The 19,767-nt window shown below is 38.5% G+C and overlaps 1 protein-coding gene across 22 annotated transcripts in view; it reads right to left on the minus strand.

Moving 5' to 3' along the window:
* Nucleotides 1-19,767, minus strand: part of CLASP1 (cytoplasmic linker associated protein 1) — a 176,948-nt gene that overhangs the window by 51,859 nt on the left and 105,322 nt on the right. For 8 of the 22 annotated variants that reach the window (XM_026852674.1, XM_026852664.1, XM_026852670.1 and 5 more), the window contains 6 exons: nucleotides 19,168-19,194; nucleotides 17,296-17,463; nucleotides 11,406-11,513; nucleotides 7,488-7,550; nucleotides 3,469-3,572; nucleotides 897-920 (listed from right to left, as the gene is read on the minus strand). In XM_026852674.1, coding sequence (XP_026708475.1) covers nucleotides 897-920; nucleotides 3,469-3,572; nucleotides 7,488-7,550; nucleotides 11,406-11,513; nucleotides 17,296-17,463; nucleotides 19,168-19,194 — 494 coding nt within the window. The remainder of the gene's footprint in view (nucleotides 1-896; nucleotides 921-3,468; nucleotides 3,573-7,487; nucleotides 7,551-11,405; nucleotides 11,514-17,295; nucleotides 17,464-19,167; nucleotides 19,195-19,767) is intronic. The other 14 variants (XM_026852672.1, XM_026852676.1, XM_026852675.1 and 11 more) reach the window with 8 other exon arrangements.

Here is a 19,767-nt window from a genome sequence, read left to right on the forward strand (position 1 = left end):
GTTACATCAGTGCTAGAAGAAAAACATTCTATCCGTAATCACTAAAAGGGAGACTAATGCTATTGTTATAGTGACACAAGTGTTTAAAGACGTCACCAACACTGCCTGCTTACCTCTCACAGTAGAGCAAGACAGATCCCATTGATTTCAATGAGACTATTCGAGTGACCAAGGGGACCAGGGCCTGCCTTCCCCAGCATAAAGGCAAGATGCTTATGCCCTCTGGAATTAGCTACTGGTAATGAAAGCATATGTTGTCTTACAGACAATAATGGTCAGTTCCACTGTTACAGATTCTATGATGATACAGTCTCTATTTCAAGAAAAAAAAAAAAAAGGTAAGGAAGAAAGAGCTCAAGGAATCTGTGCTGGCATGCACAGTCACTTTGATATTGATAACAAAGTGACTCTAGAAATGCACTAGGATATAGGAGATGACAATTTCTCTTGTTAGTTTGGGCTAGGATTTTTCCAGAGGCTAAGGGAGTTAAATACTCAAATCCCAGTCATTTCCATAGTGTGGCATTGGAGGACCTGATTCCCTTACATATATCTTTGACAACCTCAATCCTTACAGAAGGGATATTAGAATAATTATGGTAGCAAAACCAATTATATGCTATACTACAAAACAAACTCTTAAATGAACCTTAACAGAACAGGATTGATAAGACAATGTATCACAAAAAGACTGTATATTCTGAAGTGTTTGCTACAGAATTCCTTCCAGTGTCCAGTCCTGCAGTTCTTGGACTTGTGAAGCCAGCAGAGTTTTGCTTCCACTAGGACTGCAGGATTGAAGCGTAGAAATTAACTCAAGTGCAGTATCATGGGCGTTAGCAACAGGGTGGGGAAAGTTGGAAAGTAGAAATAAAAAGTCAAGAAAGCACTAGTACCTTGCTCCTGGAGTCTCCTAAGAGCTGTAGGCAGGAAAATATTGAAGGGTGGGAAAAAGCATAGAGAATTATGTCAGAAGCTTATGTAGGGTTTGTTTTTGCAACAAAAATGTATAGCAAATGCGTCTTAGCAAATTAAAAAAAATACAGTTTACGCAAAATAAAAGTGGGTATAATAACGCCTGACTTTATCTCCTAACTGCTGCACTACTCATATAGCTTACAATTTCCATTAGGGAGCTTGGAAGTGAGAATATCTGTTAATAAGTTTTTTAAAAACACATTTTAAAAACACCTATATACAGCACCTCTTTGCTTACTTTTCAGAAACACTGCTTTTTTTTTTTTTTTCATGACAGATCTATATACAGCATCTCTTTTTTCAGAAACACTGTTCTGGAAGATACCAGAGGTTTTGGTAATGATTTATTTCCCCACGTATTATTAGTATCATTTGGCTTTAGAGTCTTGGAAAGAAATTCTGATGTCAGGAAACCACTATCTACAGTACAGCACATTTAATCAACTTCACTTAACCAAGTTCTCTTTCAACCTACAGTTCTTACACCACACTTTTTTGAAGCTTAGCTTCTTTTAAGACCCCCTGGCTGGCATCCCTGGCTTAAAGGCCTCACTTAACGTCAACGTTTCCATCAGCCTTTGAGTTCTTCTAACAGATCGAAGCACTGATTCCCAGTATAGACTCTGGAGGGTTAGGTCAAGTCCAGCTCTCAAACAGAAGCAGAGGATGCAACAAGAATTGTACACAGGGAGTAAAGGTCACAAAATGACTCACTGTGTTTTGTTTAAACTACATATTTGGCTGAAGCCATTTTTAGAGAAGTTCTTTTCATTTCCTACTAGAGGGAAAAGAATACTCCTCTGAAAACAAGGCTGCTGGGTAAAAGCTGGCATCACATTACTGTCCCAAAAGGAGCCTGAACAGAGCTTGTAAATTGCTGTTGTGAAAAGATAACCAAGAAAAAGAGCAAATTGCGGTGGTGGGAAGGAAGGGGACAACAAGATCACATTGCATCCCCTAAAGTCATATGAATCCAGATTGATCAACCACGTCAGCAGCACCACTTAAGTTTCCAGCTAGACTTAAGGATTTCCCTTTAAGTGTTCAACCCTTTGCGATTTTAACATTCCAGTATAATATTTAGTTTAAAAGACTGAAATATTTAAATGAGAACTCTGTCAGTCTAGATAAAGATTAAGTCACACACAAAGAGATCACAATGATCAGCAGTGAACCGAAATACTGTGACTCTCTTCTCCCTCAAGAAACTTGTATTCAGCAACTGCTCACATTCAGCGATACAGCCTCATTTCATTTACACAGGCAAACCATCACATCTAATTATGCTCTGAACTTCTCTGATGGCAAATACAAGGTGCTGAGAGCAGAAGCTGGCTCACAAGCTACTGTATTTGGTAATGAAAATGCCCACTAATGATTCATACCACTAAATGCAAGTGTCATCTATTACATATTGTCCTACCTTTGTATTATTCAGGGTTTTTTTTACTGGAAAGACAGATTTTGTAAAAGTCACATTTCTCTAGAAGCACTTTAATAATAATTTAGAAATGGAGGTGACATGAGCTGGGTGATAATCAAATATGAAAAGGAAAATGTTAGCCATCCTTAGGGAAAGTTAACTAGGAAATGGAGAAGGACGTGTCTCAAACTCTGGGGACATGGTTCATTCTCCATAAAGAGGGATCTGAGATACCTGTCTCAAGATACGTAAGGAAATCCTCCCCTCAGCTCAGGTCTAGAGCTGGAAAAGACCCAATACACTGGTACCCAACTAACGCTGCACAATTAAATTGCTCTTGCCTCTACACATACTCTCTTCTCCAAATACTCAAGGTAAATACAAAGGTTTATCTTAAAATTTCTCTTCTGAATAGCAGAAAACACTTTCTGGATTCTAGCCAGATAGTACAGCAAGATTATACAGGACAATAAAATTTTTAAAAAGAATAAATTTCCTTGGAAATGCGCTGAAAGTACTAGCAGCAACCTAGACACTTCTATTTACCTGCATGAGATGGTATCAATTACAGGCAAGCCAAGTTATGAACTGATCCGAGTTCCTAGCCAGGTGCAAAAATAAAGGGCAGGAACTTGTGAAATTCTCAGTTCTTGTTGAAACCTGATCATGAATCGACACTAACAGAGAAGACTGTTTTTTGACAAAGTCTTCATGCAGGTAATAGGATTGAAGGAAATCTCTCACCCATGGGTGCCAAGCACCCCCCCAGTGCCGTGTACATCCTCTGACAGCAAAGTGAAAGACAAACAGATGATTCAACCCATCCTGCAGCTCTAGCACTGAACCACAGTGCTCTGTTTGATAACAACTGTGGAGAACTAACATGAAACAAGGAAACAAATGTTGCTGCCGATATACCCAAAGACAAAACAGCAAAATGTAACTAACTCTACAGCATCAGGCACTGGCACAATCAGAACAAAGCTATTTAGAAAGAGGAGAATGTACGTACAGGTAACTTCAAGCCACTTTCCGGTGTCGGAAGCATTTTGTATTTTTCCTCTTACCAGTGCATCGGCCACAGCAGCCTCCAGGTCTGTGCTTGTGCTCAGGACTCGCATGGCATTCACAGAAGCAGGCATCCTGCCTGGCTGTCCGAGTCCAAACCGGTCTGCACAAAAGACAACATTGAAAGGGATTGTTAAATGAATTCACATTCACTTGGAATCCTAATCAGGTGCCCAAGCAGCTCTCCCCACGGGCTCTGGGAACTCACAGTGCTTTTCCATTAAACACTCTTTTATCCACAGCTCTAGAGAGTTTGCCATTAGAGTAAGAAATAAACTATTGTTTGTTGGGCCCCAGAGACAATTTGGGATCCTCAGGGCAATTTTTTTTTTTTTTAAAGTTGGGAAGCAGGGTATCTATTTTGTGTTTCTTTTTACAAAGAAGTTGTTTCAAAGTTTTATTTTAATGTCAGAGGCAGACATGCCGATCCCAATCTGGCACTCAGAAATTAAGAGAAAGCTTCTCATCAACTTCAGAGAGACAGGATCGTGCCCAGTGTCAGAACATGTTAATACCTGAGCACTCATCCATCCTGCAGCTTTTTCTCAGGCAAGGATGCAAGACTAGCAGCATCAGATTAGCCTATTTTATACCTCAAGGCTTGATTAACCAGTAGAATATCCCTCTACGCCCCACACTATAAATATGTTTATTATTTGCTTGTGAAGTGACTCCAATTTTTGTTTTACTACTGTTCCTGAGAAGCAGTTTAAATGCCATAAACCTCTATGACATACCAAAACTGATTTTTTAATTCAAACAGTATCATCTTTCTCCCTTTGAATTTGATGGCAAAGCTCTCAATGGCATCCAAAGCAACAGGATTCAGTCTAAAATGGCATTTACACTCCTAATACTAATTAGTTTCATCTGCCCAGTCTATCAAAAAAGTTACTGAAATTAGCTTCTATGGGCAAAGGCTAAATTCAGAAAGGCGTGCTAGCAGGGATATGACAGAACCAGTGACTGGAGTACCACAGGCCAGGCTCTGGCAGCACAGTCCTTCTATACAGGAGTAGATCAGATACCATATTACTGGGATTCTGGCTCTGGACTATAAGCAGAAAAAGATTGGTTTTGACAGTCAAAGTTTTTGTTTCAACATGGGCTTGTCTTTGCTCAGGAAGGACTGGGAATATCCCTTCTGGGACATACCTTACACCTCTGTCCCCTGCACCCACACGTGCCAATAAAAGCTTTGCCAGCAAATTTAGTGGTGCACGGGTCAAGCTGCATGAACCCACTTAATTGACCTTCAGCCGATCCACACTGGAAGTGGTCATCAAGCAGCAAGAGAGGGATCAAGTCACATGGGTCTTTTCTTAGTTCATGTATATTTAATTTAAGGAAGGAAAAATACCATTTATCATAATGCGTAACTCTATTGTGGATTTCCACAAAACTGAGGTCAAAAGTGATATTCAGCAGCTTACTGTATTGTTTGGGAAAAACATGGCGCTTACCCCAAAACTTCATTTCTTTCTTCTTTAAAAACCTACTGCACTGAAATATTTTTTAAGGATTTAACTCACACTGACATGCAGAATTTAAATCAGAGACTGAAGTTTGCCAGTCTACTGTCCTATTCCAAAACTCTACCTGAGTGTGAAAAGGCTTAAGATCCTGAGGGGAAATAGGGAAGATTTTTAAAATCTAAAGTATTTTGAGGAAAAAAACCCAACTAAAGACTAGCATTTATTTCAAACAGAAGTACTATCTATCAAAATTTACTGTTTCTCAGAGTTATGTACCCAGACAAGACATTTCTGATTACAACAAAAGCACATTTTCTACAAAACACATTACAAGGGAAAAAAAATAAACAAACTTCTTAGAACTACTGCCAAAAAGTAATCAAATCATGACATTTCACAAAGAAATAAAAGTTGTATGTGTTATTACTATCCCCTTTTTTAATGCACTTGTGTTGAAGAATGATTTCAAATATTTAGGTGAAAGAATACTTCATCCCTAAAATGGAAACATCTGTACACTCTTAATAGAAGCACAGAGAAGATGCATTAGGTCAGATTAAAACTAAAGTCACTACTACAGAGATAAACACTAGAAAGATGTACAGAAGGCAAGTGTTTTCCTAAGTGTAAAAGATATCTAGTACAGTACAAGGGTTGTAAATGTTGAGACAAGTTCTGGACTTGGTTTTATATTTAAACCCAACTCAATGACATCAGTTAAGTGTTACTGAGATCAGAATTTGGCTTTAACTTCTGAAATAACATGGCATCAAAAAATACCACTGCCATTTGTTTTCATGTAAATTTAGTATTACATTAGAAAAGGGAAGATAGTTTGGTTTATTTTTAATGAAGAACAGAATGACAAAATAATTCAGTTGTAGATCAGTTTAAACACCCAGCATAAAGAAACAAAACTGAGCTTTTTTAACAAATTAAGTACAGTGTGGCATGCTGGCTTTTATCTGTCTTCATGGTTATCAGGAATTTTCTGAAATACTTCTTTCAGTGATTTTTAAATTCATAACACCCAAGTCACTCTGGGCTTCTCCCCAAGACACTGTTGCCATACTTGAGTGCAGAAGTTCGACCTTAGGAGAGACATCAGCATATCTCTAACATGGGGCTGGGAACACATGTGGCTCCAGGAATAACCAGTACAGGTACGGCCAATGTTACTGGGCAAGAAATAAGCAGAGTGTACTCTGGCCACATTCCCACGTCTCCCTGGCTAGATTCATTACACATGTTACAAAATTGGTGAAAATTCCCAACGATCATTTTTTGGCCTGATTTTGCCATTTTTAGGGAGATTTTGGCCTTCTTCAGGACATTGGTAACCATACAGAATTTGATTTTGCTTTGTACCAAACCACAAGAGCCAAGCACAGCTCAATAATCACAGGAAGCTGAATGCAAACAGAACTTAAATCTGTACTACAATTAAGGTATTATATAAATCTTTTCAATTGCTTTTGTTAATACAGATTCAAATTGTTACTTTGAAGAATGCCAGTCAAATCAGCTTGCATCAATTTCTGCCAAGTAACCTGATAAGGGAAATGTTTTGAGAGTTTTAGTTAAGTGACAGTCATTTAACTAGACTTAAGAGAAACAGAATATTTTTCACTCACTACCTGAAAGGGGTTCATTAATTAACTTTCAGTATCACTAATTCCTTATACAATTTTAGCCTCCAAGAAAACATTGAAGCTCTCATTTTCTGTATCATCTTTGTCCCCACAACAAAATATACTGTCCCAAGCTAGCAGCCCTCATTCGTTTTTTTTCTAAGACTTCTAGTGAAATATCCTGATTTCAGAGGAAGTTACAGGTTCTCCACAACTGCAAATCCAGCACAAAGATGGGAAAGAAGCAACTGGAATCTGCAGATTTTTCTCATTATATATAAGCATTAGTCTTCTGATGTAAAGCCCAGAGAAATTAAGGGCATCATCTTTTCAACAACTTCCATGCACTTTGGAGAAGGCCTTCAGAATTATATGAAGGATGGATCAGAACGTGTTATGTTCCAAAGTTCATTTTAAAAGCACATCAGGTGCTTAATTCCTGGTGGTCTTGTGTATTTTGGAAAGGATCCCACCAAGAACTTTCGTTAACAGAGACAGGAGTCCAGAATATTTAGTAATAAATGGGATGAATCCCACTGGGATCCAGTCCTAGACACTGGGAACTGCTACGCTGCTAGAGAGAAAATATAAACACAAGCTGCAAGTACTCTGCATCAGTCAGGATTTAGCCCATGCTGCGCAACTGATCCAATTTACAGGAGAATTGAGAAAGCCCTGGATCACCCTTTGTTTAAACACTGTTCACAATGTTCCTAAAATACATAAAATTAAAAACATCCAATAAATGAAATTCAAAACAAAAAGCCACGTTGAACAAAACAGAACAGAAAGCCCCGCAGCGGTGAGAAGCACATGCCAAGTGCTGGCTGATGCACATGACGGCAAATGTTAAGATGGTGTAAAACAAGACTACGTATAAGAAGCGGATTCATGCAGTTAGCGCTTGTTCACCTGACTGCCCAACAGAATCAGCAGTGGAGAGAGCACTAGTGGACCTGGAATGACGTCGAGAAGCTGCAAGTAGAAGGAATGGCAACACCCACAGGATTAACACACATTTAACCCGAGACAGAAAATGCCACAATCCAAAGGGGATGCGTGTGACCGCTACCGGTAAAGGTGTTTCATAGTGACAGGGAAATGACGCTGTGTATGAATGCATAACAGATACAGTGCAAGCCCCACAGCGACGCCTCCATCTGTAGCTTCCCTCCCGCTTTCCCCCATGACTGTAAACACGATGCATGACAAAACTCATTTGTAACAGTCCCAAACTCAGTGCAGTTCAGCAAAAAAACCCCAGTGCACATCAGTCACATTCCAGACCCACAGATCTGGAAGACGGCCATCATGAGAACGTGGAGCACATAACTACAGAGTAGGATTTAGATGTAGCTGATCTAAACCCCAAAGTGAAGCCGTGACGAATGGTTAGGAATTGTGCTTGCAGGTATTTTTCCACAACATTGTAGCCTATGCATAAAAAAACAACGCTAACAAAGAAAATGAGTAACGTAAGTAGAAAGAGTCATACAGGGAAGTCGGCCAACCACTGCATATGTCTTTGGGTTGGGTTTCTTTTTCAAGTGAACACACGTACACACGTATCGTAGCTGTTGCTACTGCCAAAAGACGCTTGCTTTTAACAAATTCTCCATACGTGTTTCTTGAATCTAAGTATGGACGTGCACCGATAATCTGAATATGCACACCATACACCCATGTAGAATTACACCACACGTATACAAATTGTTAATAGCAACAAAGCACACAACAGTAGCAGAAGAGCTAAAGCCAAATATAGCTACCACTTCAATTCCCAGTTGTCAGCAGCACATCAAGCACAAAATCCCTTCAGAGAGGTTTTCAGTTCTTGGATTCAGCATAGAGGCGAGTTCTTTATGACAGCAAATGGAAAGCTGGTCCAGCCATTTCCAAATTACATAAATTTAGTTTCTCTAAAGAGGTTTTCCCTGTCTCTAGCAATAACATGCTTACCTAGCTCAAAGCAACTGACCCAAGAAACTGATTGCTTATTTGAGCAATTCATCACCACTGACTCACTGAAGGCCTTGTTGTTTTAATATCATTACTAGTGCTGTCAATAAACTGAAAAAATAAAGCAAAATCACCTTCCAATACAAACAGGCTTTGTCAATTATGTATACACATGTGCAGTAGAAATAGTCTTCTGTTCAGGCAAAACATTCATACACACAAATACTAATACTACAAAACAGAAATCAGCAAAGTGAGAAAAATAAAATTTAAGTTTTTTCCCCGGCTGTGAGAGCTTGACTAAAACCTATGCAGAATATGCAATGTGGTCTTTTAACTATGGAGAACACATGCATTTATTCAAGAGAACAATCCCACTGACACCGTAAATCAGTCATGAAAGATTTGCAGGATCAATGCAGGATTATGGACTGAACTTCACAATTAAGATTCTGAGCTCGCAATTGCTTTCTCCCGAGCCATCCACTGTGCCCTTGTGGACGTCACTACAAAATAGAGGCCCATGAAGAAACAGGAATAACCAAAAAAACCCCAACAAAAATAGCACATCTCTGCACCGAGGCTGAGTGCAGAGAGACTCTTCACTGGTGTTTCCTAACAGGAAGACATTCGGTGCACAGGCATGCACACCTGCACAGCAGCCCCAAAGCAGAGCAATTTGCAAGGTCAGGATGTCAGGGTTGACACTGACCGTGATACCATTTAAAAGCAAGAATCCTGTTGTTTACACATAGCTAGTTTAAGTATAATTCACTAATATACAAGTTAATCTTTATGAGCAAAAATAGATCATGCACAGTAGGATTATATTATTTTAGCATTAATGTAGATTAACTGGGTTCTAGAAATACTGTAATAGAATCGTATTGTTTTGTTTTAAATTGACAAATATACATTTCTTTCAGATTAATTACACACTACATAATTAACAAGTTCATGAACATTTTCAAGCTTAAAGCATTTCAATGAAAACACAAGAAAAAAGACAACAGGGTAACAACTATATTGAGTTACTATTATATTTATACTTCCTCCCCATGTTACCTTAATGACTAATAACAATGTATTTCTAGAAATTCATTAATCTTCAGGTAAATAAATATCATGAGCTAAGATGAAATGACCTGTCCACCCCCCTCCTCCCCCAATAAAGTTTGGAACAAACAGTGTAATAGACATGTAAGCGAAATTTTATAGGCAGTGTACAAATCAGACTCAGTAGTCCTGGTGGTGTATGAAACTAACATCAACTGTGATTCTGGTACACTGCATTTATTTTTTCACAACAAGGGCTCAAGATAGTATTTCAATTAATGTATTTCCAATAACATAAGCAAAACACAGCACAAAGGCATAAAACACTAATGAGTTAACCTTGAAATCCAACCTGCTTATACACATTGGCTGGAGAAAAAAAAACTTCATCCAAAATTGAAGCCAGGTAGGTAACTACAAAAACAATCTACAGTTGCTTCATTTAATCAATAAAAAGGTCATCTATTTATTTTAAAAGCTATGAGCCAAGTTCTGGATACTAAATCCTCCCATTTTTCACCAAAAATTGAGATATTTCAGATAATGCAAATAGACTGTTTTATAGCTCAATATAGCTCACAACAATGAAGTTTAGAAGCCAAAAGCCCCTCTAATGTTAACCTGAAGATTCCACTCTATACCATTGAAATCAGTGGGATTTTTGCCCATGATTTCATATGGATGAAGACAACCAGCCTCTGTGCTGATGGACAAATCAATAATGACAACATCTATATAAGTTTAAAAGATTAAAGTACAGTGTATTAATCAAATATGAGAAACAAAGAGAAAAATTTTGCCCATCTGTCTCTATTTTTCATAGCCTTTTCTCACTATTGGATTAAAGTTGCAGAATTAAGCTCAAAATGCTATGTTCCACTTACACACTACATCATATACTTGTATTTTTGTCACTATGTGCAAAATAGATCCTGTAATACCATTCTTCAGCCTTCATGAAGTTTGTAGAAGCTTCTTTCTCACTTTTAATACCACTGCTATGAAATTACTACATAAATGAGAGGGCCTGGAGATAACTATATTTCACATCTGAGATGACAAACAAGTCTTGCATACAAGTGATGTATTTGGTTGAATATATGATATGGTATTTGATCAGAAACATTAACTATTCTGCTGTTTGCAGCATTGTGCAGAAAAACTTCTGCATGTGATAAGTGTAATGAGATTTTCTATTTGTACTGTACACTGAAGCTGCCCATTAGTGATGCTCTCTTAAAACCTCAGCCTCTCTATAATTTTACACTGCTTGAAAATGTTTCCTACAAAACGGCATGTGCAACTTATTAACTGATGATGTACAATGTCGAGTAAAACTTCTATAAAAAAGAGCTTCTATCTCTACTGAAGGATTTAGTATAAAAATTATATACTGTTACTGTAGCTAGCTGTAAAAAAATCAGATCATGAATGGAGTCACTCAACAACAGTCTACGATGCTACCAACTACTTCACTGTGACCTAGAAAATGGAGGCTTGCTCTCCCGTAGATTTCCATCAGTGCTGTAAAGTGAAGCAGAGTAGCCTATACAAGCTGATTTTATGAAACTAAAAATTACAGAAGTTCAAGCTAAACTGTTTTCCTGCTAACAGTGAAATGCTGAGAACCAGAATTGAAGCATGCAGAAAAAAACAGAAGGGAAACGGGGTTGGAAATGGGGAGTGTGTCAGAAATCCAACAGAGGACAGGAAACAAGCTCATTCCGCCTGGCAGTGTCTTGAAAGGGCAATCAGAACAAGGGAAAAAGGAAAAACATATTGACCCTTAAAGCTCCAATGCCTACATGTACTCACCAAGTGGAGGAAAGCCCCGAGCAGGGCTTGTATCTCGACTGCTCTCACGGCTGGTATCACGGCTGCACCCCTGACTCATGCTGGGTCGGGGGATACGACTGCTCCGTGCTAGCATGCAGCATGGAGAGTTTCAGAGAAGGTGAACAAGTTTAATGAGGACAAAAAGCTCAAAGTCAATTCACATTTCTGTTAGTTACGGTAATTATTACATTAGTAATTATGATTTGCAGCAGCTTGCTCAGGCTCTTTACAAACCAACTACCTTACATGCTGAGCTGTGTTTGTGATGTGAAATTTCAGTAGCATTAAATATCTGGTTGACAGTCTGCTTTTTTCTTAAGCAATCCAAATTTTGTTATTCAAGTAGAGCAGGAATCCTCAATCATTTAGGGGAGCTCTACTGTTACAAAACATGCAGAACAGGTGAGTCTGAAAGAAACCCTTCTGGAATATTTTTTCCTTAATTATAAGATAAACACCCTTCTGGAACAAAACAGCAGGTCAGAATTTTTAAAAGTAGTCACAATACCAGTATGCTATTTTTACACAATTTGCCTTTCACAAGGTAGTTTTGCCACAAACAAATATCCTAAGGAAAACAAGTGTATGTATTGTAAGGACTTGAAGAGATATTTTTCTCCAGTGAAAGATACTGGGAAAAAGCATTTAGAACCTGAATATCTGAAAGACGGGTTAAAAAGTGGTTTGAATTTTAAGGCAGTAGCAAGCTTCAGTTCTTCAACAGAAGCTAACTTCTCCTCTTCAAACAATTCAAAAACCTTATAGTTTTATATTCACACAAGTTGAGACATATGCACACTTAAGGGGAGCTTTAAACTATATTCCTTAGACAAAACCCTAGATCAACAAGAGTCTTATCTTTGGTCTGGCAGCTATCAAGTGTTCAATTTCCCACAGCCTAATTAAAGCTCCTGTCTACCAGCTGTGTCACAGGAACTCATCATATGCACACTCTTCATTTGGCCAAATGCACAGTAGAAGATAGAAGATTAAGCTGCTTTCATAGTCAAAAGCAATCCCACTGTTTAGCTGCAGTTTTGTCCAAGTAGGAAAAACAGAGTTAGGCTCTTAGCAGGTTGTTTAACATAAAGGATTTTAATTTTATTATTTTATAAAATGAGCATTGAGTATCTAAAACTCGATGATTCCTCTGCAAATTGTGTGTCATTTTGGTATGAAAGCTATTGTAGAAAGTTTTCCTATAATGCCTACTAGAGAACACAAAGTTTTCTTAGCTAAAGGAATAGCAGTTAATTGTCATGAGTTTACCTTGAAGAATTTAATGATTAAAGAGGGGTTTCCTTTGCTGTTTTGAAAAGGCAGTAACATGTTTTAACTGTTCAGAAAAGCATTTAAGGAATTTTCGCATGCAGAGTAAAATCTGATCTACCAGCTTTGATGAGAATGTAGCAGAGGCACATATACTTAATGTGAACCTGCTTTATACTATTATTTTAACAGTATCCTCATATTTTCAAAATAAAGCTATTTGCATGCTTCAGAATATACATAATCTTATAAATCTCCATTTGTTTCTATACAGAACTTAAATGCCTAGACTCAAGCTAATGAAATTCCCTTACAGTGCTTCTGTGGGCTCATATACACTAGATATATTCGTATCCTTTCAAAGAAAACAGTACAGAACAAAATAGAAACCTTCATATTTAGGCTTTAAAATTCAAATACAGATGACTGCCAGATTCTTGGCTTGTCAAATCCCAGCTCATATCTCTCAGAGGAATTAATGGTTCTGATGATTGACCTTTGATGTCAGACAACACAGGATGAGCTATTGACCAAGTTGATTAGATCACCATAATGTCTAAAACTTCTGAGTTAGATGGTCTTATAATAAATAAAACAGACTAAATTATGTGAACTAGATGAAGTTAGGGTCCATGTGTACAATAATCCCACCTCAGATGTACAAGGAAAAAAGATGGCAGATGAACTACAGGTAAAAATAACACACTGAAGTCTTCCACACAAATACTTGCTTGGAATTGAGGACTCTGTGGAAGTAAACTTCTCATTCTTGGGTCTCATGCTTATATGTAAATAATGGCAGCCTTCATATCAGGTTGCACAAGCAGTAATTTCTCTTAATTAGAGAAGATATGTCAATCTTTGCTGTAATACAACCCTACTAAAACTGGCAAAGGCTCTTTAGAGAGGGAAAGATGTGAATGATTAAAAAAAAAAAAATGGATGCACACAGTACATTCTCTTTCCATAACAGCTAACAGCAGCAGCATGAAGTACTTTAAATGCATGAAAACAGACTAGTAGGACAATGCCACAGATGAATCACAATACTGACTGCACAAACAGAGCACCCAAAAACAAACACAGGGTACTTCATGAGTAATGGTCAAACAAAACAACTGCACGTTACTGGATACAAATACAAAAGCAAGGAAAAAAAAAGAATGGACTGAAAAGAACTGCATGATGAGTCTGTTGGACTCCCAGGCACCTGCCTCACATTTTTACGGCTGTGTTGGAAAAACTGGGTATCAGCTGCTCAGAGTTATTTTCTTTGGGCACTGCCAGAAGTAAAGGCCATCAGTGCTGTCATTTGGACAAGTCTCTCACACTGTCACAGCCTGTCTTTGCAGTGCAGGCAGCAAAGACAGAGAAGACAGATATAAGCCTTGATTTCAGAATTCCCAACCCCCAGAAGTTGGACAGAAATTAAGTAAATGAGTAGCAAAATTGATTAAAAGGAGTAGGCAGGATGAAAGCAGACAGTACATCCACAGTCAGCTCTGAACTGAGAGCCTAGGACAGGATAAAGGTGGGTTGTTTTCAATAAAATCCCAACTTTCTAGATGTGAACTGTCCATCTAAGTTTTACCAATTCCATCTGGAAAGTCAGAGCAGTTGTATATGGTTCACACCATTATTAAAAGACACTATTAGGCTGTCTGACACCAGTGGGACCCAACAGATGCAAATACCACCAGCAGAACTCAATAGTGTCCCTGTTTACCAATCTTCCACTTCAAAGAAACTTGTATTTCATTAGGGTGTGATTTGTAATGATTCTTAAGTGGAGACTAAAAATCAGCAGACGCTTCCTTTACATCAATACAAGCACTTTAAAGAGCCTGTAAAAGCTGCCAAAACAACCAAACGAAAGCTCTACAGTGGGTACACCCAGTAGAGGCAAGTCAAGAACTGCCTCAGCTTTCCAATAAACACAGACAAGGGAACACCACAGAAAGAGTGCTGCTGTATGAAACTGATAGCCACTGTGCCTGCTCCACTTTTTGGGGAACAACAATCTCAATCTGTCACTCCTTTCAGATCCAGCTGTGCCACACAATCTGTTGAGCATACAACTAGAATTAACTTCAAGTAGGTAAACTTTCAATCCATGGGAAATGGACATCACCTTTTTTGATGAGATGTCCTTCAAGGGGCCCAAGTAAAAGCTCAAGATTAAATGGAGTATACTCTTCCTTCCCCAACAGGGCACCACCACTAGTAAACCTCCACTGAGCAGACAGCAAAGGCAAATTTAAAACTGAAAAATGGCACAGAGCAGGGCCACAGAGGTGACCGCGCAGGACCTGAGCATGCCAGGTGTGCCTCACTGTGCTGCCTTTTGGAAAACAATGTACTACTTCAGTGTTAGCAGCATACATAAGGAACATACTTCAGGGATACCTGTGAGTCATGATGAAAATTTAAGCTAGCAGTAAAGTACTGATGCTAACGAGCCTCCACATGCAGAGGCTCTATTAGCTTGCTAATGCCCCAGAAGGGCCTGAAAAACTCCAGTGGATGGTTCCTCCATAAAGCCCAACTGCACGCAGGCTCCACACTCTGTGTTTTTAATCTTGCACAGCCAGTGCTGGACCAGCTGGCAACTCCCTGTCACCCCTGCAAAAATACACAAGTCAATGGATGAGTTATGAACAGGATCCAGGAATTACCCATTTCTAACAGTCTGATCTGCATGATGGTTCAACACCTGCTGCACTGCAATGTGACCACAGACTTAAGAGATGTTTCAATCCATGGGATAAGCACATGTGTATCAAATACATAATCCCACAAAGCCTCAAGTATTGCACGTACATTCGATGTCATATGTGTGCTCAAGCACCTTCTTGAACCAGACTCTGAAAAAGTCTACCAACATATTTAGGACCAAGGTGAGTGGGAGTTTAATGAAATGAAAAAAATATCAAGGAAAGGCAGGGACTGAAGCAACACAATATGAACACATGAAATACTGTTAGCTACTATGTTAAAAATACAATGGAATAATGGTATGAAGATAACAGCTCAAAAGCTATCTCCATCTAAATCAGTATTGCAATTTTCAAGATCCAATAAAGAGACAGAAGCAACTGAGTAGTAGGGGCAACAGAAGTGTGAGACTCTCCCGTTCCCGTAACAGCCCAAAAGAACAGGCTATGGACATCAATCTGTGGGGCTGGTGGAAGCCACCCACCTGACAGATCTGTCAGAGCTCTCTCCCACTCCCACAGAACAAGCACTAACTGTGTTCACAGGGAGCACGTCAGAGCAATGAGCTATTTCAAGAGAATTCAAGGCTCCCGTAATATACCTGAAAGCAGGCAACCCAAGAGTGAGGATTTTACACAAGGCAATTTCCCTTCAGATGCTTGAGACTGTTTCAAATCAGACCACATAATGTGATGATCAGCTTAAGCATGTGTGATGGTACTATCTATCATTCTTTGTTTCCTCCTAAAAAGCAATGTTCTTCTGCAGAGTGATATCAGAACAATTAGCTCCAATATTTGGAAGGCACTTCACATTTTAAAAACAACAAACAGAAAAGCACCATGTATTCATACAGAGGTCATAAAATAGATCAGACATGAGAAGAACATTGAATTGGGAAAAATAATAACAATGAATATGCAATAATTTTTATGACTTTTCTTACAACAGCATATGCACTCAGGTGCTTTAAATTCATCTCAATATACTCGAAGAATGAGTAAAATACTTCTCTATTAACAACACACTCTAAAAAAAAAGTAGCTTAAATGTAAAATACAATTGCTAAGTCAATAGTTCAAAATGTAATTGACAATAGCAGGGTAATAATTTCAATCAATTTCAACCTACTAGTAAATTTTCTGGAGATATAATTTAGTAACAGTATATTTTAAAGTGTTCTTCCTCTACATAAGCATCAAACTTATGAAAATATTTCCATTTTGAAAATGAAATCAATATTTACTTGTTCAGACAACACATTGAATACTTTTTAATCTCAATTCAGATATGCAAAATTTTATATATAACGATGCCTACTCACCTGACAAAATGAGTCTCCTGATAAATTTGAAAACAAAATCTATTATAGAATATTTACATAACCGTCAGTGAGACAAGAATATTGGAAGCAGAACAATTACAGCGTAAGTCTAAAATACTGTCTAAGAAAGCAGCTCCAAGATATTAAGGATGAGAGAAGCAAACCATTTAAGCTGCAAAATTCCTAAAATAATCCAAGAAGGTGCTTTTTTCCCTTGATTTCAATTGACCATAAAGATTGCTCAACTCTTTTTAGGACTAAGCCGTTGATGTGAAATGAAATATTTTTGCTGTGATGGTTATTCATGACAACTGTTTTGCTGCCTGATCTAGTAACATTGCTCATGCTGAATTTCAAAGAGAAGACATCTCATGATATCTTTAGGCCTACTTTGAAACTATAGCTCAACCTGGAAAATTAAAATTGCTCTCCTACAAATCACAACCGCTTAACTCACCAGCTGAAAAACTCAGAACAGTAACACAAACAGCTTCCTAGTCAACAGAAAAGTCCCTCCTTCGAGCACACTGGTCAGCATGTCACTGCAGTGACTATTCTTACCTAGTCCTATTCTGCTGGGACTTGTCTCTCGACTGCATCCCTGGCTTCGAGGGATCTTGCTGCGCTTCTCTGAAGATGATGGCACTGGCTGGACTCTGGATGTTCCACCACTCAGGCCACCATAGGCGCTTCCTAACAGCTTACCCGGAGAACTAGATCGGCTACCAGCTAGAAGAGAACCAAAAATAAGGAAAACAAAAATTAAAAAATCCCAAGATTTTAAATACTCTGACAGTAAAACTGAAATACAATCAGCTCCATCTAAGCATTTGATCCAAATCACTCAGATAACTAATGGGAGTGTTCCCCATGGGCTTTCAACAAAGACTGAGAAAAACCCACGGACAATAAACTCTGACATCAGTAACCCTGCCTGTATGAACCACACTGTGCAGCTGGGATCTACACCAAAGCAGACACCACGGAGTATGAACACCCCAGCTGGCTTTATGTGAGCTGTGGAGGTGCCAGGAGCAGCCTTGCTGCAACAGCACAGAATTCACAGGCTGCTTCACCTCCTCGCAAAGCAACACAGATCATCCTGTGTGGAGAGCTGTGCTGCAGTGCGCCAGTTTCTGGCACAGGTAATGGGCTGCAAAGCAGCTCGGGCATCTTCATGCTATACTGCAGTGGTGGCATTACTTTCCTGCAATAATTCAGTGAAGGGAAATTTTTTAAAAATACCACCTCCACAACAGCAGATCAGCACAATAAAAGGTAAACCAAGTAAACCTGTCATGTTTGTAGAGATGCTGGCTTACTTAGTTCTGATTGGCTAAACTTAAGCTATTTAGTTATTTTGCAGCTGTAGAAAATTTTTAGCAAGTTGAGTGGCTGGGCTGTTTTATTTTCCCTTGTCTGTTTGATTAATCCATGTCAAGTTTACATTTCTTCTAAGCCATGTTGCCTGCAAGACAGTCTACCAACCAAGGTTTATTTACATATTTACATTCTAGCTGCAGTAGATATTTCTATCTGAAATAGTCTTGCTGTCTAACTCAATAACCTGAATAATACCTTTTTTCCCCCATGGATCTTCATTTGGTAAGTTTTGTGAAAATTAAAGTAATGCTAGTTTAAAGGTAATCATAAAGAATTGTGAGATTAATAGATTCAAACCTCTTTTTTGCTTCTTCAGGTATATAAAAGTCACTGAAAATTTATTGCTGATATTACCATTCCTGACATTCAATTTGCTTGCTAAAACAGGCAGGGAAAGTATATTTCAAAAGGTTGTAAGAACAGTCAGGCAACCTCACATTCTGAGCTAATATTCATGTTGATTCTTTCTGAAAAGTATCTACACATTTCACAAAAATTTCAGTTCCAGATACTAATACGACTAGCAAGATTGTTCTATTTTAAGAAGATATGCAATGCTATTAATCTCATGGACAATACCATAACATTATTTTAACTTACTTGTCCCCTCCAATTTTTTTGGCCAAAGACATTTGAATCAATCAAATCATATACTCCAACACTGCATGTGGTGCTGGCTCTCCGCCCCCTACAAGTGAGAATATTTGTGACAGATGCCAGTCTCACACACAGCATCCACATCCTAAAAGCCAAGACTCCTCTCAGTTATGCTGCTGCAATCTCACTGATGTCAGAATGGTTGCTCTGAAGTAACTGTAAGAAGAATTTAGCACCTGAAGTTTAAGCTGCAGCAACAAGCCAGCTTCAATATGCAGAATGTACACTTATTATGTTTGATTACTATGAGAAAGCAACATCACTTGGATTTATGACTAAGAAAATACTTTTTAAGTGTCATAGTTAGGAGAGAGTGAGGGAAACTAAAAGCTTAGCAGTTAAAAATTGTGAAGGAAATAATGTGAGAAAGCAAGAAGGGAAAATGTTTCTTACCACCAGCAGGATTAGCTGATCTGGATCCTTGATTATGAGGGCAGACCAAAGGACAGGCAAAAAGTGGATTAAAAGACAGTAAGACAATACAGTGTTCAGCATGCGGTTTATGCTATACACAATACAGACAGAATTATTTACAAGCATGTCACTCCTAAAGCCTCTGCAGAATACAGTGAGTTAACAAGCAGCTGCAACTAACAACTTCCCAAGGTTGATCAGCTTCTTAGCTAAATGTCAACCAACACATGGAGACACAAGTTCTGTTCTAAATTACACCCCAGCCCAGTCTGCAAAATTGCAACAGGGTTATCTTCTGTGAGCATGGAGAATTTGGTCCCGTGACTATATTATATCTGCCTAAGTTATTTCATGCAAAGTTTGGCTTAAGGATAAAGATCATATCTGGTTGGGCTAGGCTGGAAACAGAATTCAGCAAACTAGACCAAGGCAGCAGGTTCAGATATGACCATCCTAAAGCTTTGTAAAACATTCTACAAAAAAACTAAGCCCATAATTTTTGAGACCTTTGGATACTCAACTATTCTTACAATACTTCTGAGACTTGTCTCATCCGGTCTGGTAATTTCTCACTAAAAT

The sequence above is a fragment of the Athene cunicularia genome (genome assembly GCF_003259725.1).
Source record: "Athene cunicularia isolate RWA chromosome 7 unlocalized genomic scaffold, athCun1 chr7_part1, whole genome shotgun sequence".
In the NCBI taxonomy this organism is placed as follows: domain Eukaryota; kingdom Metazoa; phylum Chordata; class Aves; order Strigiformes; family Strigidae; genus Athene; species Athene cunicularia.